This window comes from Folsomia candida, unplaced genomic scaffold (assembly GCF_002217175.1).
Source record: "Folsomia candida strain VU population unplaced genomic scaffold, ASM221717v1 Fcan01_Sc003, whole genome shotgun sequence".
Classification (NCBI taxonomy): Eukaryota; Metazoa; Arthropoda; class Collembola; order Entomobryomorpha; family Isotomidae; genus Folsomia; species Folsomia candida.
Window position 1 is genome coordinate 9,182,296 of NW_019091195.1, and position 25,928 is coordinate 9,208,223.

Sequence of the window (25,928 nt, forward strand, 5' to 3'; positions counted from 1 at the left end):
TATTCGATATCTAATCAAATTCCACAAAGTTGCAAAGAAGCAAGTGAGGCGGCATCAATTATTGTACCTTCTTAAACAGTACAACATCTGCACTCGTTAATTCGACGACGTAAGGCACATACTTAGGTAAACACAGTTCAAATAGAACTTGCAGTCTTATTTTACAACATCATCATTTCCAAGCGATAAGTACGGGAAGTACAGATAAATGGAGTTCGAATTAAAGTAAATAACAAAACAATGGCGGAAAAAGACGGCTACGGAGATAGATTTGTGCTTGAAACTGAGGATGACAAAGGTATCTAACGAATTTTACTTATGTACGTACGTACATGCTTTGCTGATTTAAGAAGCTTATGGAGCTTGTAAGACGAGTTCAGCGTATTGCAATTCATAATTTAGAATAAGTAAGGTGCACTTTGTTTTGTTTTTGTTTATTTTTTATATATATTTGCAAATGCATATCATTCCTAAATATTATAAATTATGTCATACGCTACGTTGGCATTGGAATCTAGAAAATAAAAGTAGTTTGGCAACTTCTACATAAATCACGCACCATTCATTGAAACTCCATATTATGCATTCGATAGGATCATGCACATACTTCACAAATTATATTTATATAAAAAATAATTTCAATTTTCGCATGCACTACCTTGGAATATGCAAAATCAGTGTTCAATGCACGAAATGGGGTACTGCACGAAATTGGACGAAATGATTTTTAATTCATCTTTAAATACGATTAAACTGAATTATCTAGTTTGAACACAATCAGTGTAAACCAATTTACAACAAGGTCTCTCTAGAGTTATTTATTCTTAACTCACAATTTTTCCCACGTAATGATTTTGAGTAATTTAAATTAGCGTATTTGACAACTTCCAACCACATGAAAATGTAATAATTTCATACTTGAGTATATGTACATATGAAAGTTTCGAACAATTCATGCAATTCATACACGATACAATTTTATATGTATTATATCCATTTCGTCGGAACACTGTGCAAATGCTTAATACACGCTGGCCTTGCTACTTCCTTTAGGCAAGTTTGGTATCATGCTGATACAAGTACGGTAACTAGATAAAATTTTGTCAAGAACAAGGCGAGTTTAAACAAAAGACTCCTCGAACCGTGTAAAACAAGAAGAAAATTGTCATGAAAAATTAATTTTTGGCCGACTCATTTCCAAACAGTTGATACGTCGACCAACGATTCATTAGAACAAGGATCGCGACAGTGTTGTCCACAAAGTAAGAAGATGCGTTGCGGTTTATGCATCATTGGCACCATCGTGTTCCTAGCTCTAATTACTCTCGGAGGGGGTTGTCTTTTCAGAAATCCGACCATTTTCAAGTACCCACTTCACGCCTCCTGCAACGTAACTTGGTAAGTTTGTAACGTCACAACCCACAATCCGTTGCACTGATAAATAAATATCTAACATGCACAATGTTTAAAAATGACAGGACATTCCAGGAGAAATGTGACGGAGTAGCGAATAAATTGATTCAACAGATGGAAGTCTGGAAAACAAACGCTACTTGCGGTAGTGGGCAGAAATGTCTGTATACGGTAATTCCTATTTGCCAAAATTACAATGGGTTTGAGTTCCTTAATGACAACTGGACATATTTCCAAACAGTTTGGCTCCATCGATGGAAACATTTTAAAAGGGACGCATACAACACCCAAAGCCGGCTATACTGACGATCTCGAGTTCAAGTTCTACCCAAACACTGCGTCTGGAGGATGTAATTTAGTTGTGAGTCCTTATCATAACTTATGATTTGACTCATTACGGTTATGATTCATATAACTATAATGAGAAATGTGGTACGAACGAAAACATGTAGATACCTAAATAATTCATCATTTGTCATGGTCAGGGATTTTCAACGTCGAGGATTTTTTTCGCTGTTCTTGATTTCGGAACAAATTACTGCAGTCTTCACAACTTGATGGAAGGTTCTGGACTCATAAATGACCCAAACTACAGTGAATTAACTCGTGATGAGGTTTGCACTCAGTACTCGGCAGCGAATTGTGATAAGTATTAAGGAAACTTCATTTCGAAGACCCATTAGGAGTCAAATCGTTCTCACAGTATTATTTTTCTGCTCAAGCACGAACTTGTGAAAAGTTTGTTAATGTATAACACCAATAGAAATAATAAAATTGCACTTTCCTGAAGCTCATAAACCGTGTTTTAATTAATTGATATTTGCATATAAAAATCATTTTTTTCATGCAATTCTTGCATATAGCGTGTATATGATATCTCAAGTTACCTCAATCCAGACTCTGTTTGCAGGGGAGCGCCATTGAAAGCGGCTTCTCTCAAAAGCTTCACCGGCCCTGTTTTTCGTGGCGTATGTTCACTTTCTCCTCTCTTCCTCCTCCACGTTTGCACCAACGCCCAGCTAGTTTGTCGACCAGGAAGGTCCCAAGGACTCAAGATGAGTAAGGCACATCCTCCAGAGTTGAAAAAGTAAGTGCTCAACCGTTTGTATTCATTTGACCCCATTGTTTGTAAACATACATTCACCGGCTTATGTATCACCTGTTTCCCTTCTTAAGAAGGGATGAAAAGATACAAGGGCTAACCTTTGTATCATCGAAATTGGGTCAAATCAAAAATGAAGGTGGTGATTAATAATGTTTACTTGATACTTTCAGGTTGATGGATAAGCGATTAGCAAGTAAGTGAAAGTTAAATAATCATATTCTATCTATGGGGAAAATTTCACATGGATGCCAACTTTTTCGCGTAGGATATATGTGTATGTGGTTGCAATTATTTTTTTGTTTTTATTTCCAGTGAAGCTTAATGGGGGGCGATCAGTTAACGGAATCCTGCGTGGATTCGATCCCTTCATGAACCTTGTGTTGGATGAAACCATTGAAGACTGTAAAGATGGAAATAAGAAAAATATTGGAATGGTTGTAAGTTGTTTTGTTCGTTGTGCTCAAACTTCAAATTAGTATCTTGTATTGTAATTAAATGAGCATTGTGTATTTATTCAGGTGATCCGAGGTAACAGCATCATAATGATGGAAGCATTAGAAAGAGTAACGTGATTACTTTACTACTTACTTACTATACTTTGGACTGTCGATTTCGTTCATAGGTGACTCTAGGCTAATTTGCTGCCTTGAAATGAGGCCATATTGTTCATATTTTAATTTTGTATGTGAAAATTAAATGTCTTTTGTAATAAAGGTTTAAAACTGTCGTATATTTGTAGTTGTGTTGTAGGATCTCTTTATTTTTATCAGAGCTTCCCAATCAGTCAATTTATATAAATAAAATAGTAACATTGCACATTATTTAGTATAAGGCAATAGATGAATATCAATCATTATATTGCCACCGAACTTCAATTTGAGAATGTACATAAATACATAGATAATAGCACAATCACATATTTAAACTAACAATTACATGTATGAAGATGTGTGTGTTGTTGAATCGTTAACATATTTTGTTCTAGAAGTAGGTAAAAATAAGGTATCGTTACAGACAAGGGACAACCTTTGCAGAATATAAAATGAACACTAGTTGGTTGGTCTAAATTGATCTAATTTTAGTTCATGTTCGGTAACTTTCGTTATTAAAATAGTTTCAATAGTAGGAAAAAAGTATACAAAGTATTAAATTTAAAAAACTAAGAAAAAGACTTAATTAATTTTCGGCCATCCAATTTGGCATCCATATCTTTTGTATGCTAAAGCTGTCGAGCCTCCATCAACGCAGTTGTAAACCAATTCGCTTTCTGGGCAAATGGTTTCTGAAAATAGGATATGCAAATTTTAAAAAAAACTTCATTAGATCAAGTTTCGGCCATTACTCACCTTCGCCATTCTTTATTGTGACTAGAACATAATCTGTGGGATTAGTGATTGATAGTTTGGAGGCCAATATTTTTGCTACTTCCTTGTTGGTCGTCGAATTCCTGACGGGTACCATTTTTCTAAAATAGACAAAATCAGCTCTACTAATTAGATCGCTAAACAAATGTCTACAATTTAAGCTTTGTGTTAACCTGATTAAAGTTCCATTTCTTTCATCTGGTATGAGAACGCGTACTGAAGTAAGGCTTAAACTTCCTTTTCTTGCATCGGATTTGTTAACTTTCAGTGAAGAGACTGCAGATTGCAGCATTGATAAAGAATAATTATTTTGCTCAGCTAAAGCCGTGGGCAATAGCCCAATCATGTAATCGACATGCGAGGGAAGATTAGCAGAACAAACATTTCCCATTGTTTGCGACAAAAGAGGTAGAAAGGAATCGGAAGAATAATTGTCCAGCTCCTGAACCTGAGTTACAACATTTTCATTACATGAAATACACAAGTATCATTGCTTATTTTTTGTACATGCATAGTAAAAGAAAGAGAAGTCTGCACCCTCCGTCAACACTTTGGTTTTTCTTGATGACATACCTGACAAACAAACTCGTTCCATTTATCAAGCTTCTCGAGTGGAGATATCGAGTCTTCAAATCCTGAGTAGATAATTCTTAACTTTGCGTAGATGATCTGATGTTCTTTATCAAACTGAGCAATATCTGGGGTGGATGGTAAGTGTAGTGGTTCACCGTTTTTTGCATTATAAGCTTCAATCAATCCTCGAATGTGCAGATTCAGTGGTGAAATCACGAGATCCACTAGGCAATCTGATTGAAAATGATTAATTAATTATGTAAATAAATAAATAATTAATGGCTTAATGGATAAAATACCTTCCAAAATGGAATCAATGTTTAAGAATTCGCTATGACTTAATGTTTCCGTTTGCTTTTTAATTTCCTTGCGCAGCTCTTCACTCTCCGAGTTGGAAATGCCAACCAAGTAATTTTTCATTCCCGAAAAAAATTGTCGGACGTTACGCATGACTTTAAATGGGTCCTGGACTTTAGCAGCAATTGTACACGAAATGAAGCTTTTTATAGTTGGCCCAAAAACACCGTCATCTGTGGTGGCCAATTGTTTTACGACTTTTTTGACAGATTTTCCAGCCTTGTCGACGTTTCTACCAACCTCTAGCATTCTCGTGACCTTAAAAAGATACAAAAATTAGCGATGCCATAAACGTGTAAATAGAAACAAAAAAATGAATAATACTTGAAGCACTGGATCCGATATATTTGGACTCCTGCTTGGTCGAAAAGTTTCATTTTCATGAAGACTGGCATTGTTGCTACTGCTGTGAACAGTATTACCCACTGATGAGAGTAAGTCTAGCTGCTGAGTTGATTCGGAAATTATCCTCATCAAGTGATCCCATTTTTTAGAATTCCATGGAGGTGAAATTTTGTCCTCTTCATCGCTGTCTGTCACCTCATCTGCATTAATTTCGGCTTTGCTACGTTCCAAATTGTCGTAGCATGAGAAGCGACGTTGTAAGCTATTGTACGTTTCGTTGGTGCTGTTATTATTTGTAGAAGATGTAGAATTTTCGTGACTGCTTTCACTGGGAGTCGTCTTATTACGTCGCACATTTGTAGGAGAAGGAATAACGGGGAATTTTGAAACATTTTCCTTTAAACGCCTTTCCTCTTCTTTCTGTAAGTCAAAAAGTCAAATCAATGCGTGGAATTCTCGTAACCGACGACAGACGATATGCATACTTATTTTTGGTGTAAAGTAGTAAAATAAATTGACGACTGTTGAATTTGAGGTTTGTCATAATGGAAAGGTGCAGTGTAGTTGGAATTGTTGACCCATTAAAATAAATGAACAATTTTCTGTGATCTGTAATTTTGGGGGAGAAATTGAATGACATTTTAGCGTTCGGAGTGGTCATACTTGTCTCACAGTTGTGAGAAAGATGAGAACGATGAAATAAGTAGCGATAGTAGTGAAAGTATATGAAAAACTTATGTCTAGATCGAAATGGGATGAAATGAAATAAATTTTATTTCACCAACCTGCCACATTACCAACTCCCAGGAATTATCCAAACACCAAGCTTTGGTGTTTGGAATTTCCATGCTAGGTGTCATTTCCGGGGTTCCTGCTGCTCTCATCCCCGGAATTGGTTCATAACAAGTGTCTAATAATAAAAATAATATTCATAGTAGTGCTTGGATGGAATACGTTTTGGTTTATGATACCTATTAGAAACTTACTTATAATACTGAAATTTTTGGACCCATCTTTCCTCTCGTCTGCTGTGACTGGTTGTGATGAAGTCGCATTTTCGACGTTGTCTCCTTCAACTCTGTTTATCATCTGTGGCTTAAGTTGTGTCTTCTTAAAATTAGTATGGCACAGGTTGTCAACACTGGCACAGGTAACCTGAGTTTTTCGACTACTCTTAGTTGAACTACTTTTTCTGGCACGCATTTGGTTCATAGACTTGTTTGCTAAACTGACGTCAGCGCAACCACTCAGTTGTGTGGTGTTAATTGCCGTTTGCCCAATGTTTATTAAGTTTTTACTTTCAGAATGTTGTGTTGTTTTGGTTAGACCTGGATCCATAATGTTCGGTTTTCCTTGTCCACCACTTCCTGTCATGTTGTTGGAGGGGCAATAATCGTCCCTGCTTGTTGTATCGCCACCATTACTACTAAAGTCTAGTTTCAACAAGGATAGAGTGGGCTGCGACCATCTAATATTAGGTTCAGTGTTACGATTCCCGTTCAGCTTCCTCAACGTTATTGAATCCACAGGTTCTGAATACAGACCAGGCGACTTCCGGTTACCATCGTTGGCTGTGTCGTCGCCGAGAGTGAGATATTGGGATCTACTGATATTGCTTTCACTGCTTCTCGAACACGAGGTGAGATTTAAATTTTGAACATTGAAACTTAATCGATGATTGTGAATATTCATATTTTGTATGACAAATTCATCTCCCGCGTTATCCTTGAATTTAGATTGATTGGAATTGATCTTGCTGCTACTGCGTGATGAGGAGTGATTAACGTTGTTATCATCATCGTCCATAGGTGTGAGAACAGATGGAATTAAGTCGGGCTTAAATGTAGACAATTTTGGGGTATGTGAACGTTCATGGGGTTGTTGCTGCTGCTGTGGACTCCATAAGTCCTCGTAATCGCTCTCCTTGTCGCGAACAACCGTCTTGGTCTAACAAAAAGAAAAGAAAAGGTTCATAAATAAATAAGTAAGCAATGAAGCTTCTCTTGAATAAACAATGGGCACGCCACTGTGGAGTGTGTACACGTTTATCTACAAGTGCAGCCATGTGAGTGGGTGGCAAAATTATAAATTATGATGATAATATTCACGTCTCACAGTGTCAAGTACAAACAAATAGCAAGAGTCATCTTTATATTCCCGTTAAAATAGATATATTAAGACAGCAGACGATATATGTAAGCTCCTATGACCCGATACACATTGCATGCATACATTTACAATACAATATACACCAGGATATGACCAAACTTAGAAAGTAGCAACTATTACTTATGTAAGCCACAAGGGATTAATAAATACTTTCACGCACTGTGTCACGTACAGTGCATTCGTTATTCCCGAAAGAGTAAAGTAAAATTAATGAAATGAATCCACAGAAGTATTATACCACGAGGTAAAGACGCAAAGAAAGGAAATTCAGATCTAATGTAGTAAGTACAGTACGATCCTCTATCAAAATGTAGACGATACATTTATGCATGCTTTTTAAGAGAAAGTGAAAGAAAAATCCATGCTTTTTTGGCTGAATAACACAGTCAAGAACAACATGTATTTTTTGTGTCACAACAAGATCCTGAAGAGAAAGAGAAAAAAATCAAAAGAAGGTGAGTAATGAAACAGTAATAAGAATATGGGAGGATATATGAGAAGTAAATACAAGACGCAAAAGGGAACAAACAAGTCAAAGTAAAGAAGTCTCATCTTACTCCTTTGAAGATATCCAAAGCCAAAATCTCCGTGTCTTTGTAATGGATAGATTCGGCTTTGTTTCCTCCGCCAGAGTTTCTTTTCTTCTTCTTTCTCCCTGTTCGCCCACTTCTATCGCTGGTGGTGGACTGGATATCTGCAGAGGGGGTGGACTGCAAGGAGGATGGTGGCGAAAGGGGAGACAGTAAGGCTGACCTGGACCATCGCAAAGGCACGGGTGGTGGATTCGGAGTCGCAGAACCACCACCACCACTGCACTTTCCCAGTTCCAGCGTTAACGTTGTGGGTCGACAAGGTCTAAGTTTGTTGAGTCATTATGTAAATAAATTTCATATGCACCATTCCTGAGTTCAATATTTTTAATATCAGGAGCATATTTTTCTTACTTTTTTGAGAGATCGCATAGGCTGTGGCTTGAGCTTGATTGGCTTCCTAGACTGGATTGCACCAAAGAAGGATGGCTCGTTGGATCAGTAGGACTATCTTTCAATCCTGCACTGCTACTTCCAGCAGGTAGTGACCAGAATTCTGTGGAAGCCAAACAGGAATATTGTTTAAAAAAAATTATATATTAGCAGTGGGTTGAAACTAACATGATCACAATTTAACATACTATGATTATGATTATGACCATGAAACTAGCATACTATGATTATTAGTGAACCTGGTCACGTTGCACGATAATAGATTAAAATTTGCTTACCTTGACCTAGTAATGCCAATGATGCTAATTTCTGTCGAGATGTTGCATCTGAAATGATCTCGGGAAGTCGGAGACAAACTGGGATTTCGTCGCTAGAATATTTTAAAATGCAACTTAAAACTTTTAGCAATAAAATTTCACTTTCACTCAGTTTCTAATTAACTATGTGATGGGTGTCAATCCACGAATGTGGGCCAATTGGAAGTTTGGAATGTTGGCTGAGTAATTACTACTGAAAATATAATTAGTTTGGACTGGGACTAGCACTAGCACGCCCATTAAGTAGTATCCGCACTCTGCTTAAAAACTCTCTAGCTCTGGTGCGAAGGTTTCTTTTCGAAACTGGTAGGGTTGAGAAAAAAATGGAGGTGAAAGCACATTTTCGAACGTGGAGGGGAAAGTGTGGAAAGAATTATATACCTTGTATCGCCGCAGTAATGGGCAATAAGCTGATGAACAGTTTCAAAATCGTGAGTAGAATTCTCCAGTGATATTTTATTCCCATTCGCCTTGAGCAGGTAGTGTTCTACATGGCTTGGCAGCTTGACTGAAATGGCCATTGTTCTTGGTAGCGTACAACTACGGACAAGGAAATTCCCCACGTTGCGCCCCTGTTGTAAGGATAATACATAATAATACAATGGGGGTCGAGAGGCTTAAATCACATTCCACACGTTCATCCTATAAATTAGGCTGCACAATACAAGTGTCAATTATAGCCTGCTCATTAATTCCCTGTCATGTACAAGAGCACACATTATCTGCACTGCGTGAATGATCAACTATTATCCATGTGAAATCAAATACACGGGCAAGCCTTTAAAGTGGCAATATTACACAGGTTCAGTGTGCACATACATTCATCATGCTTAAATTCTTAATACTACGAGTGCAGAACTAATACGTTGTACGTATGTAAACTCGACGCCAAAAATATATTACCAATAAATAACCAACGGTGCACCGCACTATCACAAACACACAATAAGTGCAAACAAAATATGTCCATACAAGTGTTGTTGATCATATTTTGTAAAAGTTTATATACGCATGTTGGGATTGTTTATTATGAATGACATTTACGTCACCTGAAAATAGTGAACGCTATAAAAAATTATGGGTGTGTCTTTTCGGCCAAAATAGTACATTAACGTTGGTATGAATTTGTGGGAGCATTCTCAATATGGACCGTAGCACTAGAGTAAGTAAGAAATGTTACCTGGAGAAGGTGCAGAGCCCCAGATCTTTGTAACGATGGTAGAAACCAAACAGGGTGCGTTCGAATCAATCGTTCCAAAAGAGAAATTTCACAAGTAGGAGATGACGAGTTGGAGGAAGGACCAGATTCGGAGCTGGAAGCGTATGAGGAGTCACTTTCTGGAGATGGGACACAGTCAGACATGATCTGAAAATACAAATACACCGGAAGTTAATAATACTCATTGTGAAATTAATTTACATTTTGTTGTCCAACAGTCGAACTACCCAACTATTTATATAGAAATATTGGTAAGTCTACTATGTCAATGTTTGTCACATGATGAGTCATGGTCTGGCTAATCATTGCTAAATTTTAACAAGTACGCTTATGTGTGCCTCGATCGCCATATCTTCCGTATTAAACAGTAGTAGTACACGTGTAGTAGAAAGAAACTAGAAAGTGTTGAAAAGTCTGACGAGATCTGATATTTCACTTTCTCCTCCTCGAAAAGTTCTGAACTCAAATGCACCACAAGATACCATCCAAGTGTCTGCTGCATTAGTCCCCTCAACCCAACCAACAATATAATAAATCTTCTGATTAAACCTCCTGGAAAGAACCAGAATTCACAGCGGTTAATTCCTGCTTCACTTTCACTATTTTACTTGATTAGAAAAAAGAACTGCTTACAAGGCAAACATCTTTCCAAAATAATAGCATTGTCATTGTCGTACTAAACTGAACAAATGCAATCACATAAAAGTTAGTGACGCTGGCACAATGAATATTGTTCCATTTTCTTCCTTGTATTTATCCATTATATTTATTAGAAGAATGGAATGGCAAGTCAATGAATGACATGATGAAAGTGCAGCAGGAAAAAGTCAGCGGTAGCAGTCGACCAAAACACAAAGAAAGAAGATTCCGGATCAAACGGGAGTCAAGAAAGCAGTAAACGAGCAATTCAACTAAAAATGAATGCAACAGATAAAATTGCCCATGCACTCATCCCCAGTCAGTCGCGTGTAGCATCATATCGTGCAACTTGTAATCGGTGAACGGAAGCGAGTAAGTTGCAAAAAGAAAGTTGAACAAGAGATAACCCGAAACATTACTCATTTGCCTCATACCAAAAAAGAAAGTCGTTTGCTGAATTACATCTTCTGTTTGTGGTGCAAGCAGTTGTCTTTTGCTTAGTGGATGCATCTCCCTCCGTTATAATTCCAATTCCAACAAACTTTTCCACGACACAGGCACAGTGAATGAGATGTAGTTAACCGAAACTCATCGACCCATCTGTCTACACTGATAAAATAAATGTCCCCAATTGACTTCCACCACCAACACCGACCGACAACAATAATGCTCCCCTCGCTCCATCCTCTGTGGCTTTTCCTTGGTGCATGCCATGATCATATGAATACCACTATTTAGCTCATGGGGTGAAACGCAGCAGCAGAGGAGCATAGCAGCAAACAAGTTAATATCAAAAAGAATGTGAACTTGGCCTTTTAACCACAAACAAATGCATTCTTTAATGACAATCGCTGCCTCATCCTCCAAACTTTTTGTAGTCTTTAATAATGTCGGGAAATTCGGCACAAGCCAAACCACCAATCTCCAGACAATCGCATCTATTACGCTGAACGTGAAGGGAATTTCTCGTTGTAATTAATGTTTCCGTTTCTTTACTTATTACTCCCCCACAATATTTTATCCTTCGCCTCCAAAATATTATTCAACTCACTCATGATCTATCCAATAAATTGACATTGATAACTGTCGTCATTTTAAACAGAGCGAATCAATTTTGATTTCCACTCTTCTGTCACAATGCCATGCACGAACAATAAAAGTGGTTCTTTTCATATTATTAGCACAATTAGCAGGAAGCCTAGCTACATATGTACAAGTAGAAGGTATAATTGATTTATGCAGTAAAAGGGACGTAAATAGCAACAAACTTCATTTGTAAGAAACAATGGGGGCGAACATCATAAATGTACAGGACCGTAAATAGTAATTATTAGATACTATCATACATGTGTCATCAACTATCCAAAAAATACTCTATGCACCCTAACATCTTTGTATGTATATCCATCAGAAATCGAAAACTTTGATAATAAGACAAGAGCTGGACACAGTGAGACAAGACAATCAATTGGAGATAATTTGACAGAATACTGCTGTTCTGCAGGGAATAACAAGAAAAATACGAGATAAAAAAGTTACCAGACAAGGAAATTCAGCAAGTCAAATCCAATCAGAGAAATAGTTTCCCAAGATGGAAAATTAACCAACTTATTACCCCAATTCCACGGGGTCCATCGGTCGTCTTCGCAATCTTATGTATGCTTTTATTAGTTCACTAAGAAAAGGTATGTCCAGAAATAACATGCCTCGAAATAGACATATTTAGTTTGAGACTCCACTTTTCATGCATGCTCTTTTCATGTATATTTTATTTCACATACGCCCTCCAATTTTCTCTCGGTTGTCAACTGCAAGATAAGATTATTTTGGTATGTGCTTAACAAAAGTTCAGTACATCAGAATAAGGAAGATCCAGAAATGGTATCGGTCAGTCACAAGTAAGCATTAATATTTGCTTACCAATATTGTTTAATCAAGTTTTATATGTATCTCACTCAACAAGGACCATAGTTCACACAATTGGTGGTAAAGGAAATTAACAAATATCATTCTTGCATATGTTCATTAACCACGTTCACCATTTACTGATTTACTATTACTTTTAAAAAGTTTTCACTAGGTACACATTTCTTAATATAATTATTGGCACTAGCAGACCCACTTTTTCCAGGTATTATTTATAATAGGTGTTGTTGCCACTAAAATGCTACAAAGCAATATGAACGATAAATTAACGAGGTGGGTTCTGGGCTAGTGTTTAATGACACTGCATTAGTTGGCAGTCAAATCCGAAGAAAACCAAAGGAAGTGAGTCATCATCAACAACTAAAATTCTCAAGTGATCAGTCGTCTCACGTTTCATCCTGAGCAGTTATACGTACGTATATTATGAACTGAATGGAATGAAATCCTGCAACGCCAGCGTAAATATCTATTATCATTCAGATAGACATATCGTGTCTTTTGGCAAAGAACGGACATGAAATAAGCATGAAATGAAGGTTGCCAATATAATACAGAGATATGTATAACCCACCCAAAATATAAGAGTTTCATGCTGCTCGAATGACTATTTTTTTGTGCATCTAGCTAGATAGAAAACCGTACTATTTAACGTTGCGAACCAAAATATCGCAAAAGCAGACTGTCGTTTTACATATCTCAACAAGACTATACATGCAGACCAATCAGTCAGAACAACTGTCCTAAATCTTTGTTGATGTAGTAGGATTATTGCAGTAGGGGCATTCAGTTCGGGAGAGATTTCAAATGTAGACACATCAACGAAACTGGTAACTGGCATGTATAAAATAAATGTAAAAAATCCTGCGTAAGACGAATTCACATATTGCCATTCCCATTACCCTGCACAAAACGACTCTTCTTTCTCCCAAAAATAAACAGGGAATAAGAGAACGACATGAAAAACTCGAGATGAATGTGCAACAGCAGAGTGACTCGATTTCCACTTCCTGCCTCCTCTCATTTTTAGGTTTCGCGTGCATTATTGGCGAGATTCCACAAATCGGAAAGCTGTTCACTGCCATAGACTGAATACCACATAAATACTAAGCAGCATACATCAGGTTAGACCATTTTGCCCATTAACTGAACCAATTCTCTCACTTCCACTCTTCTTTCATCAAACGAAACCGATCAAACAGCGAGCTCATCTTTGTCAAACCGTGAATGAATGAATGAACGAGCTTCAGCTAATTTAAGATAATGTGACAGTAGACAAACGAACGATGCGATATATCTCCACTCAAGTGGAAAGAACAGGGTTTAATTCAATAAAACAGATTCAAGATGCGTGATGCAATGAAAGGAAGGGTTTGTTGCATACCAACCAGCTCTCATCTGCTTAAGATTAGTTTATGCGTACAGTCAATGGAACAAGTATAGGCACCACCCACACAAGCTAAATAAAAATGGTTATAACTTTGGCATGCATTATCAAATTAGCATGAAACTTTGTACACATTTAGTATATCTAATGTAGTGTTCGATTATAATCATATTCCCGACTGAAATTATATAACCGTAACGTTATTCTGATTTTGACACCAACGCGTCAGGTTGGAACCTGCAAAAAGTATTGGCAACCTATGTCTTAATTATTTGTGCGAAATTTTTATAACGATAAACCTGTGCCTTTTGTCACGGTAAGTTAATCAGATCATAAAATATAACTTTATCTGCTTCGTAAGTCGAGAATGGTATTGTCTAGAGTCAAAATTGCGACACCAAACGAGCTATTTATGGCGGAGCAAGAAATAATCTTGCCTCCTAATCAAACAAAGTTGGATATCGAAAATTCAGATAAAAAACATGCTCCGCTATATTTGCTATTCGAAACGTAGCCAAATAACATGAAGCGACATTTTTAATTGCTGGTTTCCAGTGATCCGGTAGAAAAAAGATACCTAATCCTAAAATCAACGGGTTAATAAATCAAATTATCACTCGAGATCGGAATATTTGAGCTCCCAAAACCATGTTGAATTTGAGTACGAACTGTGGGGTCAACATATCATACAATATGCTGATCAATCAAAAATCATGCAATGGGGTTTGAGGGTCCAGTATCCCGACAGGCGCGAAGGTCCCCGAAACGAACAAACCCAATTAATTGGAATGGGCTAAATACCACCCTAAATAGATTCCTAATGAATGAAAAAGGGCCTGCTGGTCTCACATAAGCTAATTTTACTTATTCAGAGCTAATTAAATGGTTCAAGTCTGGCGGATGCAATAAAAGGCTCAGAAAAACGAATATGTGCATATGGCAGTTAAACACAGAAGAGGAGCGATTATGGTTTGGGGTTAAATGACTAGGTCGTGGCGTAGGTAGCTGGTCATTATCGATGGAATCATGACCAATGAGGTCCAAATAATCATTCTAAGCGATAATTTTAAATTATTTGACAAAAACTTGACCTAGGAAAGAATTTAATATTCCAAAAATGCAGTGACCCCAAACATTTACCCAAATTAACTATGTAAGTTTTTGGAAATCGAAACGGTTAAGCTTCTTTCGTTGGCCGCACAGTCTTCCGATGTGATTTTGATTGTCCGTGTCGAGGAAAGAGGGACTGGTGGGAAACCACTCGTCGAAAAACGAGCTTATCAAAAGTTCGAAAGAAGTGTGGGCAGCCATATAGAAAAGCGTTATAAAAAAACTTGTGGGATCCATTCGAAGGCCTATTTATACTCTAATTCCGTCGAGGGGAGGTGCCACGTAATATTAAGTGACAAGAGTCCTCAGCGTGCAGCGAATGTGCAGCGAATTCATTCCTCCAGGAATATTTTTTTACTTTTAAAGTTTTTGGAGTTATCGGCCACCCCCAAACTTTAAATTTGTTCCATCATCTCCCCAATAGACATAATAAGACAGTGGTAGATGAATTTCGACACCATGACCACATCTTTGACCTTTTTGGGCGACCTTCGGATCAGCCACCAACCTTCCACCCCTGTTCTTCAGAAATAAACTGTTCCAGCCACATCACCCGCATATCCCATTTCCACCACTTACTCGTCAGAGGGGATACCAGCGGACTTACGGGGCGATCTCTACGTCCCCAAGTACATGGTCGGAGTTTGAGACCGTGTGGTTGTATGCGGACCGATCGCTCCGGCGCACATTAAGCGCCTACCTAAGGCGAGTTTTAAATAACTCATACCGTATCATGTTTATTTATTTTGGAATCTAAATTAAACTATGTCTTCCTTAAATTGTATGGAATGTCATCTCGCCTTTAAGCCTCACCAGCACAAAATCCGCTGCAAAACCTGTAAATCCCCCTGCCATCGCATTTGCCTGCCTAATAAAATTCCCCGTGCTGAATGGACAACAACCTTCCAACAATCATGGATTTGCTCCTCATGCTCAACATCTCAACTTTCATCGTCTACAAACTTCGCCGATATTTTACCTCATGACGCAACATTTAATGAGGACGAAAGTGTTAATCTTAATATTGATGTACAGTTAAATTTAAACATAGATTTAAATAATATAGCCAAAGTTCCCCCTCCCAGTTTTATGAATGGAATGAGGATAGGACACCTTAATTGTAACGGTATTCTGGGCAAAATAGATGAAATTAGACATTTTTTGACCACTAAACCTTTTTCAGTATCTTGCTTTTCAGAATCGAAACTAGGTCAGTCAACTCCCTCAACTTTCATGTCAATCCCAGGTTACAACCTTGTACGGTCAGATAGATCTACTAGAGATGGTGGCGGCTCTTTAATTTACATTAATGAATCTTTACGTTACTTACCCCTTACTTATGACGTTGATTTTCCTGTTGAAGTCGAAATTAAGTGTGTTCAAATATTCCCCGAATTTAGAAAGCCAATCATTGTTATTTTGATTTATCGGCCGCCAAAGGAAGTTTTAAAGTCACAATTTATTCGTTCGCTGGAGTCTTTATTATTTCAAATTGAGAAGGACAAAGTAGATTATATGGTGTTGGGGGACTTAAATTTTGACCTCTTAACTCCAGACCCCCACACCAAGTCCTTAAATAGTGTAACAAGTAGTTTTGCGCTCAAGCAGATAATCACCGAACCCACTCGGGTCACACTAAAAACTAGTACCTTATTAGATCCAATTTATACAAATTGTCCGCAAAAATTTTCTGTGTTTTCAGTTTGACAAACTCGGATCACAGGTTCACATATACTGTTTATAGAACACACAAAATTAAAGTCCCACCCAAGACTGTTATATACCGTCCATTAAAAAATGTGGACTGGGAAAAACTTGGTATCAGTATTACTAAAATTAATTGGGAACCGCTTGAAGAATTATCGTGCGTGAATGATAAGTTAGATATGTTTCAAAATATTGTACTCAAGTTTCTTGATGAAGAATCCCCACCACAAAAGAAAAGAATTAAAGGAAACTCAGCAATATGGATGTCTGACCATATTCTTAATCTAATTGATCATAGAAATAGTTTAAAAAATATTTGTGATACTAAACCCACGCCAGATAATATACTAAGGTACCGTAAACTTAAAAATTATGTAAAAAACCAAGTAGGCAAAGCGAAGAAGGATTTCTTCATGTCAAACTTTCAAAAAACCTCCGACTGTAATCATATTTGGAGGACGTATGATAAATTAACTGGCCAGGATATAAAAGTCAGCCTAGACATACCATTTTTACACAAAGACGATAATTTAATTACCGATGATGCTCAAAAAGCTGAATTGTTAAGTAATGCATTTTTAATCCCGGATACTTCCTCACAAGAGGAACATGTAACCCTAGTTAATAAGTTAAATTTAGCTAAATCCGACCAAAATATGGAGAATGAAAAAATTACTTTGAATCTACATGACATTTCATCCTCTGTCAAGAAAATGAAGTGGAAAACGTCACCCACTGACAAAATTAGCGCTGTAATTTTAAAAAATCTTGTACCACATATTCTTATCCCGATATGTATTTTATTCAACTGTTTTATGAAATCGGGGGAATTTCCTGTAGAATTTAAGAAAGCTATTGTTGTCCCGTTATACAAAGGAAAGGGCAAAGTAACAGATGCGGATAGCTATCGGCCCATCTCAATGTTACCTAATCTAAGTAAACTGTTTGAATACTGTATAAATTTTAAGCTTATGAATCACGTAGAATCCAAAGGTTTACTAGATGAAAACCAGCATGGGTTCAGATCAGGCAGATCGTGTCAAACAGCACTTACTTTGTTTTCAAATAGTATTTTCAAGGAGTTAGATAAGCCCAATAATACAATAATAGTCGTATTTTTTGACCTAAAGAAAGCATTCAATTCCTTGTTACATACGTATCTTGTTAACGATCTTTTGGATATTTTTAAAATTAATGTAAATCTAGCATGTCTGATTTATAATTTTCTGTTGGATAGACAAATAAGTATAAAAATAGGGTCGTTTCAATCTAAGTCATTCCACGACAGCAGGGGTATCGGTCAAGGAACGGTCAATGGACCTGCTCTATTTATTTGTTATTTTAATAAGGTCAAAAACGTATTATTTGATTGTATGTACTACTTGTTTGCCGACGACCTTTGTCTGACCCTCAGCGATACAAATCCTAATCATGGTATAGAGAGAATGGAAGTAATATTAAATAGGTCGGATAAGTGGTGTACTGATAATGGCCTAACAATGAGTTACAGTAAGACCAAATTAATGATTATTCGCAAGAAATGTAATAATACTCCTATTGTGAAGAAACTAATTTGTAATGGTCATGAAATCGAGAAAGTAACTGCTTTCAAATATTTAGGTGTGTGGATTGATGATCAGTTTTCATTCAAAAAACACTCTGATTTTGTTCTCGCTAAAGTCAGCTCGAGTGCAGGTTTTATTAACAAATTGAGACGTATGTTAACTACTCACATGTTATCAATGTTAATTAATGCCCACATAAACTCTGTTACCGATTATTGTCTTAATATTTGGGGTCCATCGAGAATTAAGGGCTTCTGCGAGATCCAGAAGGTCACAAATAATCTGCTAGCCATGCACTTCTATCCAGATATAGCGAAATACAAGAAAAAGAGATTTTGGTGTAATAGAAATTCGGATGATTTGATTTCCGCCAAAAAAGAATGCTTTGCGGCCCACGGTAAAATTAACTACTTTGAGTTGATGGAAAAATGTAATCTGTTGACCATCACAGAACGGCTTGAGTACTATAGTTTATGGAATATTTTTAAGATTAGAAAATTCGGTTCTAAAGTCGTAGCCATGAATGAACTATTCTCTCCGCGCAGTAATCACTGTAATATGGTAACACGAAGTAGTAGTAACTGTTCGGCAATCACACATAATAGTAAACTCTATGAAAACTCTAATCTGTACTACTCTTCCTCGCTCTGGAATTCTCTCCCCAAAGAAATTACTGATTTAGAAAATCCAAATCTGTGTTTTAGAGCAGGCCTAAATAGTTGGCTACTTGAGAAGAGAAGCGACGACTTTGTTTATTAATTTAACATATGTAACGAAGAACTCTGTTTTTTTATTTTATTACTATTAATTATCTTATTAGACTTAGTTTAATTTTATATTGACGAGTCTTATTTGTTTTCGCGTCGTGTCTCTCCCGGGAGTCCAGTCTTAATTGTACTGTGGGTTTTTTTTGACACTTGAATAAACTGGATAACTAACTAACTAATTAGAAGCAGTGTGACGTAATAAAATTGGTAATTCTTTGGTTTATGATTTTATAAGTTAGAGGGTGCCAATACTTTTTGCGGACTAATTTTGCATATTTTCCAACAAATTATTTAAAAACTATGTTTATCTAATTTTAATCAATAAGACATGATTATAATCGTACACTACATTAGATTTGTTAAATGCGTACAAAGTTTCATGTTAATTTGATAATGCATGTCAAAGTTATAACAAGTTTTATTTAGCTTGTGTGGGTGGTGCCTATACTTGTTCCATTGACTGTAGATTGACAAACAGGGTTAACTCGGTTGGTTAGGTTGAAGGTGGTGTCATTCAATCTTTTTGATCACCAGCTCACTTTATAAACACTTCTAAAAAGAATTACCTCATCATATGTACCAGTTTTGAGTTATTTGGTAGCAGATTTACTTAAAAACGAAACTTTAAAGTGCCGGATATTGCAAACAAAGAAATTCATAAGTCATAAATCAAGTTGCAATATGATTTCATAATGATTCATACTGTATTCAGTTAAAAAACCTCATTTGCAAAAGTGTCTCATATGAACAGAAATATGATGTTGCACTAAATCTTGTGTGTATGTACAAGGGCTGAGAAGATTTCATTCACAAAACATAACCAAAGGGTGGATAATTAAAGTGGAGTCAGTCGCATTCACCAACAAACTATGTACAATAGTACTCTACTTACTACTTGCACTCCGTTTTTGCATAATGAAAGGATGTGGCTCTGCTGTTTCTCAAAGAAGAATAAAACACAAAACTGTTTTTGTTGATGAAGGGGGCTTAACGAGCATTATAATGCCGATGAGATTTCTCCTGCGCAGAGATAAGATGCAAAGCTTGAATTTAAATTAAAAGCAAAATTAAGGTACAGATTGGATCATTTACTTGACAAAAAATTGCTTAATCGTAGAATAAGTATAAAAAAGAGTGAAATCTAGCACGTGAGGACAATGGGATGAGTAAAGAAAACGGTACCAAGAATACACTTGCTAAAGAATGGACGAATTATAACTATAATTATATGCACGCACACAGTGGCAAATGAAGATGGCGATGGTACGAATAAATGATATGTTTTTACATTTTGAAGTTTAATTTCGCTTAAGGCAGCATTATCCTCATTCCATCATACCACTTTACTGACAGTCTAGAATGATTCTCATTTTTTTGGCAAATGAAAATTTGTATGCGTTCAATTTTTATTAGCATGAAATTAAGACGAAAGTAACCAAAAGACATACTCACCAGTTTTTTTAAGTTATAAGATGAGTGCCTAAATAAATATCGATATTTTCTTTAATGGAGAATGAAAAACAAGAAACACGTCAATAAAACAAATCTGGTCTTGCATCTATTGGTTCCAGGTGTCAATTTTAGGTAGCAATAATGACAGGAATAATATAAATGTTCATTCAGTTCACAAGTGAGACACGCTGAAACTTTTGCTCGCATTAAATATTCACTAGATTCTCCTGGAAATGTTTTAAAGTCGGAGAATTTGATGTAAATCCCAATACGCCGGATTTGTAACTTTAGTATCCGTGCACGCGGTTGGTTGTGGAGTTTACAAGAAAGTTAAGTTTGTCGTCGTCGTCCTCTGACACACGGCGGACATGACATTGCTACACAACTTCCATCCACTGCACTTCACTGATGACTGAGCATCCAAGCGAAAACTGACATGGTACTCTTGTGTCTTTACACGAACAAATTCCACATCACCACTGAAATGCAACACAAGCAACACGAGGGAACAAGAGCCAGCTCTCAAACAAGAACGAGTACACGTCGAGACGGTTTTCACGGACTGAACTAAAGCCCTGCAATCCTGGGTGAGCAATAAACTACCCGAATTTCCTTTTCCCCATACAAGCAGGAGCGCAACCACTAACCAATACCAAACTAACAGTAAATAAACCAGACCACCGTAATTGATACGAAATAGAAGGAAAGTAGCGTGTTACTCGATCCTCGCTCGAAAAAGTTGGGAATTGAGATGTATCGTCGCTGAGGAGTTACTTATGTGTGCACATGTAACAAAATAGTATAGTTGGTTTTGAACTTTAGAATGATAACAAACTTTAAGAGAAACATTACAAACTAGTCTCTTAAGCCCGCAGTGCGGGCTCTAAGCAAAACGATTTTATTATTTTATTACGAAAAACGTTCACTCACGACCCCATCGGCGTGACCACGAAAAACGTTGTCACGACTCTAAAGGGTGTGACCACGGAAAAACGTGCCGTCACGACTCTAAAGGGTGTGACCACGGAAAAACGTGCCGTCACGACTCTAAAGGGTGTGACCACGGAAAAACGTGCCGTCACGACTCTAAAGGGTGTGACCACGGAAAAACGTGCCGTCACGACTCTAATTGGGTGTGTCCACGAAAAACGTTGTCACGACTGTAATTGAGTGTGACCACGAAAAACGTTTAGTCACGACTCTAAAGGGGGTGACCACGAAAAACGTTTAGTCACGACTCTAAATGGGGGTGGCCACGAAAAACGTTCAGTCACAACTCTAAAGGGGGTGGCCACGAAAAACGTTCTTCACGACTCTAAAGGGGGTGGCCACGAAAAACGTTCAGTCACGACTCTAAAGGGGGTGGCCACGAAAAACGTTCAGTTACGACTCTAAAGAGGGTGGCCACGAAAAACGTTCAGTCACGACTCTAAAGGGGGTGGCCACGAAAAACGTTCAGTCACGACTCTAAAGGGGGTGGCCACGAAAAACGTTCAGTCACGACTCTAAAGGGGGTGGCCACGAAAAACGTTCAGTCACGACTCTATCGGTGTGACCACGAAATTCGTTTAGTTACGACTCTAAACGGGGTAACCACGAAAAACGTCCGGTCACGACTCTATGGGTTGACCACGAAAAACATTAGGTCACGACTCTAAAGGGGGTTACCACGAAAAACGTTCAGTTACGATTCTAAAGGGGGTGTCCACGAAAAATGTTAGGTCACGACTCTAAAGGGGGTTACCACGAAAAACGTTAGGTCACAACTCTGAAGTATGGCATTGTTCTAACGTTTTAAGTACGTTTAGGCACTTAAACCAAAAGCCCGCCCTCTAGCCCTGAAAAACAGCCAACATCCGATAGGTGGCGCTGGTAGGTAATTAAAATTAGTAAGGCACAGGTCAAGTGTCAACTTTACCGTGGGGCACAGAGGTCACAGGTCAAGTGTCAACTTTACCGTGGGGCACAGAGGTCACAGGTCAAGTATAGTGGATGTGCCCAGGTCACAGGTGAAATGTCAAATCTAGTGGGTGTGCCCAGGTCACAGGTGAAATGTCAAATCTAGTGGGTGTGCCCAGGTCACAGGTCAAGTGTAGCGGGTGTGCCGATGTCACAGGTCAAGTGTAGTGGGTGTGCCCAGGTCACAGGTCAAGTGTCAACTCTGTAAAGTGTCAACTTTATGGGTTGTACGCAGGTCGCAGGTCAAATGTCAAGTCCAGGGGTGTGTGCCAAGGTCACAGGTCAAATGTCAAATCTAGTGGGTGTGCCAAGGTCACAGGTCAAATGTCAAATCTAGTGGGTGTGCCAAGGTCACAGGTCAAATGTCAAATCTAGTGGGTGTGCCAAGGTCACAGGTCAAATGTGAAGTCTGGTGGGTGTGCCCAGGTCACAGGTCAAATGTCAAGTTTAGGGGGTGTGCCCGTTCATTTGATCAAGTCTCGGCAGATCTAAAGGGTGTGTTTCGTTGTTATCGTGTTCGTCAACGTTTTGGACACGTTTTGACACTTTAGCGAAAAACGCCCTCTAGAAACGAAAAATGTAACATAGTGCCCCACCTGCCGCTAGGTGACATTAGCTTGGACAATGTGAGACACGTGTGTAATCAAGCGCCAAGTTCAACTGGTAACACACACCACTGCACAATTCTTGGTTCTGATATCTAAACCCTGACTTTAAATATAAAACCTCTTTTTACCAAAGACAAGTTCTGTACATAATGTATGTACTGTGTGGCTTCGTTTTTTTGTTTTCCATTTAAGGTAAATATGGGCTTCTCTCGAATCTCGCCTCCAGACCTCGACCTACCAGAGAGAGCACATCCAAGCCGAATATTCATTAAGAATTAAAAACATCTCACATAAATATCCTTCTTCCGTTCCATGGTCAGCAGGGAATTCTCCAAAATATATGTTGCTGCTCAACCCCTATCCAGCCAAAGTAAAAGAATGCCATTCCATATCCTCTTTAACATCCCAACCAAAAGTTACGATAAGTTGATAACTGCAACTACTGGAGGATTTGGAGGATGTATAAGACATTCATACATATTCTTGTATATACGATCCGTTGGAGACCACCAAACAACACAAATAACACGCATTCGATCTTCTCCACCTACGCTAAACTCGTGCTCGTTTTCATAAAAAATGTGAATGTGATCTCCAGGCAGAAGACCTGCAGATGCATTTCCCTCTGCTGGTGAAGCCTTCTTTGGATGGGTGTTCACTCGTAGTTCTTGTAAACAATAATATATAAATCTTAAAGCACCACCAAGTCAAACAAAACACGCATATATGTAGTACTGCAGTCAAATTCATACATCCTTCCAGAAATGGATTCAACATGCCGCAGATGATCATAATTTGGTATATTTTGTGATATTTTTTCAGTCATTTATCCATGCAAATTAATAAAATATAAATGTAACATAGGCATACAAATTTTCAAAAGCAAATGACCAAAAATTAAAACTGAATTTTGACTAGGGATTATCCTTTTAAACCAGTGCAATGATTACAAAATGCAATTCGTAACTTTGTTGCTTTTGTAAGTTTCTTTCGAGTAATGTTTTGTACTCATTTCAGAAAGAATTAACATTAAAAGCAACCACAATGTACTTATTTTTCTAGTAACAGTTTCAAAACAAAGGGATAAGCAGTAAGCACTCTCTGGGGCGCAGTATTCGCAGGGTCGTCTCATACCAGATTAAAATTTATTACAAGCAACAGGAGATAAGGTCGTAAAACAACGGACTCATTATTAACTCATCGACTCTGATTTTATGTCGACATGAAAGTAAATCATAAACCAACGAGTCCAAACAAATCTAATGCATTATTGTGTTCAATGACAATAGAATTAGATAACTCATACACACAATTTCTTGGTTCCAATTAACCCGAACCTAGGCTTATAGAACTATCATGTCACCTGATTTTAACCTACTTAGGATTAGTCGTACCTTTTAACAAGACCTTAACATGGGCGTGATCGGTCCAGTGGGGGAAAGGTCTGTCAAGTGGTGGGGGTAGAATTTTATAATACAAATTGTTCAATGTTTTATAAGGCTTAAAAGATTTGTGAAATTGATAGCAAAGAGCTGAAATTATGAATGCTGGGTAAATGGGGAAATTTATACCCAATAAAGACGGCAAACAGACAGGATTTTGTAAAATAATATTAGCCAGGACACCCTCTATTAAGGTCATATAACTATAACTGCACGGTGATGTACTATACGCATGTTAAAGATAATAGCATAGAATGATAGGGTTTTGCCAACTAATTTATTTACATATCAAATGTATCAAAGATGATCATATGTATCAAAGCTTCACTGCACTGGGAGTATTTAAATGGAAACAAAATTACGTAAAAAAAAGTTGTGGAGAAAGAATAAAAAGAAATGCTTACACTGAAACCAGGAGGATGTAGCCGGACGGGAGCGTTGCAAATGTCGAAAATGTCATCCATGCTGTGAAACCTTTTCCTGGTGCGAGTTTCACTATTTCTCCTGCCCGTTGGCCCGTTCATGTCGAGAAGGTTGGCGTTGGAATTCGCCCTTGTCCTCGTGGATATTGGAATTGTGACAAGTTGGCTGTTCGACACGAGCAAGGAGGACAAATCGTCACTGCTAAATCGTTTCTCAAACTCACTCATCATCTTGTATTCCTCCTTCGATGCGGAATATTATTGGCGAATGACTAATATACTTTGCTTACTAATATAATGAATCAGTCTTGTTCTCAGCAGTACTTATGTTGCTTAGTACGACGGCAGTGGTTAATTGGCACAATAGTTTGTATAAGAATTAGTTGTTACATTTTTAAACCGTTCATTGCGAAATATTGCAATATATCTGATAAATTTCTTTAAATTAAACCGAGGCACACTTTCTTTACACAACCAACGATCAGCGGTTTGTGTTCTAGGTCCCGACTGGATGGCATTATGTATGTAATTGCACTATAATTCGAAACTAGTTTATTGGAAACGATCAGTACAAAGAGCTACGTTCATCTATTTACGAATACAAAACATATACATGTATAAATTATAACGATAATTTCTTTTTCGTCTAATCAGTTAAACAAACCTGAGCCGTTTTCCAACCGTGGACATCATTTTCGAGAACGGAAATTTATTTTTCTATTTTGTACTTGGAATTTGGCAATTATAATTGCAATCTCTTTCTCAAATTTTGACTAAGCTAAAATAAGGCACCTAATAATATTGGCGTGCCCTTTAAATTCAAAGTAAAAACAATTACAAGTTATATACCTAAAGTTCGTTCCATCCCCTTCCAATTTCACAACACAGTCATAAAAATATTAGCTAATCGACAATTTGTAAAATTACGATTAAGAAAACTTCACAGCACAACCAAACAAACCAAGCCAGCTGCTTTCACACAAGCACAAAGAGGACGGCATTCTTATTGTCTCTTCTCTTTATCAGTTATCCTGGGGGGCTGGTAATGAACCGGAAGTGGTGAAAGTTGCAGCTGGAGACTCGTGTTTGTCAACATAGAGGA

The 25,928-nt window shown here is 37.6% G+C and overlaps 3 protein-coding genes and 1 long non-coding RNA gene across 6 annotated transcripts; 3 read left to right on the plus strand and 1 right to left on the minus strand.

The window, feature by feature from the left end:
* Positions 1 to 145: 145 nt before the first annotated feature.
* On the plus strand, positions 146 to 2,207 carry LOC110848022. Its single transcript, XM_022095115.2, has 5 exons — positions 146 to 298; positions 1,206 to 1,398; positions 1,479 to 1,584; positions 1,655 to 1,774; positions 1,899 to 2,207. Exons 1-5 carry the CDS (start codon positions 241 to 243, stop codon positions 2,067 to 2,069), a joined length of 648 nt encoding a protein of 215 aa, XP_021950807.2. The 5' UTR covers positions 146 to 240; the 3' UTR covers positions 2,070 to 2,207.
* A 127-nt stretch (positions 2,208 to 2,334) lies between these two features.
* Positions 2,335 to 3,250, plus strand: LOC110848023 (probable small nuclear ribonucleoprotein G). The gene is made up of 4 exons (XM_022095116.2): positions 2,335 to 2,500; positions 2,689 to 2,711; positions 2,831 to 2,955; positions 3,037 to 3,250. The coding sequence occupies exons 1-4, from the start codon at positions 2,469 to 2,471 to the stop codon at positions 3,088 to 3,090; spliced, it is 234 nt and encodes a 77-aa protein (XP_021950808.1). The 5' UTR covers positions 2,335 to 2,468; the 3' UTR covers positions 3,091 to 3,250.
* LOC110848020 (protein sprint) lies at positions 3,251 to 25,924 on the minus strand. Of its 3 annotated transcripts, none has more exons than XM_022095112.2 (15): positions 25,491 to 25,924; positions 24,809 to 25,414; positions 9,807 to 9,992; positions 9,008 to 9,198; positions 8,588 to 8,679; positions 8,271 to 8,412; positions 7,884 to 8,181; positions 6,144 to 7,104; positions 5,943 to 6,067; positions 5,137 to 5,577; positions 4,755 to 5,070; positions 4,456 to 4,688; positions 4,056 to 4,330; positions 3,865 to 3,983; positions 3,251 to 3,800 (listed from the first exon to the last, which is right to left on the minus strand). In XM_022095112.2, the coding sequence occupies exons 2-15, from the start codon at positions 25,055 to 25,057 to the stop codon at positions 3,691 to 3,693; spliced, it is 3,738 nt and encodes a 1,245-aa protein (XP_021950804.1). In that variant the 5' UTR covers positions 25,058 to 25,414; positions 25,491 to 25,924; the 3' UTR covers positions 3,251 to 3,690. The 3 variants fall into 3 exon arrangements, with proteins under 3 accessions (XP_021950804.1, XP_035706244.1, XP_021950806.1); XM_035850351.1 differs by lacking the exons at positions 24,809 to 25,414; positions 25,491 to 25,924 and adding exons at positions 20,396 to 20,423; positions 20,500 to 20,848; XM_022095114.2 differs by lacking the exons at positions 24,809 to 25,414; positions 25,491 to 25,924 and adding an exon at positions 12,024 to 12,273.
* On the plus strand, positions 6,660 to 8,074 carry LOC118435097. Its single transcript, XR_004834499.1, has 2 exons — positions 6,660 to 6,796; positions 6,894 to 8,074. It is a non-coding gene; the product is annotated as an uncharacterized LOC118435097 (long non-coding RNA).
* Positions 25,925 to 25,928: the final 4 nt, after the last annotated feature.

Bases quoted from the DNA above. Each gene is read 5' to 3' on its own strand.
- LOC110848023 (XM_022095116.2), top strand. From the start codon at position 2,469: ATGAGTAAGGCACATCCTCCAGAGTTGAAAAA. The intron at 2,501-2,688 runs GTAAGTGCTCAA...TGATACTTTCAG, and splicing joins CATCCTCCAGAGTTGAAAAA to GTTGATGGATAAGCGATTAG. The intron at 2,712-2,830 runs GTAAGTGAAAGT...TTTTATTTCCAG, and splicing joins GATGGATAAGCGATTAGCAA to TGAAGCTTAATGGGGGGCGA.
- LOC110848020 (XM_022095112.2), bottom strand. From the start codon at position 25,057: ATGATGAGTGAGTTTGAGAAACGATTTAGCAGTGACGATTTGTCCTCC. The intron at 5,071-5,136 runs GTATTATTCATT...TATCTTTTTAAG, and splicing joins TATCGGATCCAGTGCTTCAA to GTCACGAGAATGCTAGAGGT. The intron at 3,984-4,055 runs GTTAACACAAAG...TGTCTATTTTAG, and splicing joins AGAAATGGAACTTTAATCAG to AAAAATGGTACCCGTCAGGA.
- LOC110848022 (XM_022095115.2), top strand. From the start codon at position 241: ATGGCGGAAAAAGACGGCTACGGAGATAGATTTGTGCTTGAAACTGAG. The intron at 1,399-1,478 runs GTAAGTTTGTAA...TAAAAATGACAG, and splicing joins GCCTCCTGCAACGTAACTTG to GACATTCCAGGAGAAATGTG. The intron at 1,775-1,898 runs GTGAGTCCTTAT...TGTCATGGTCAG, and splicing joins CTGGAGGATGTAATTTAGTT to GGATTTTCAACGTCGAGGAT.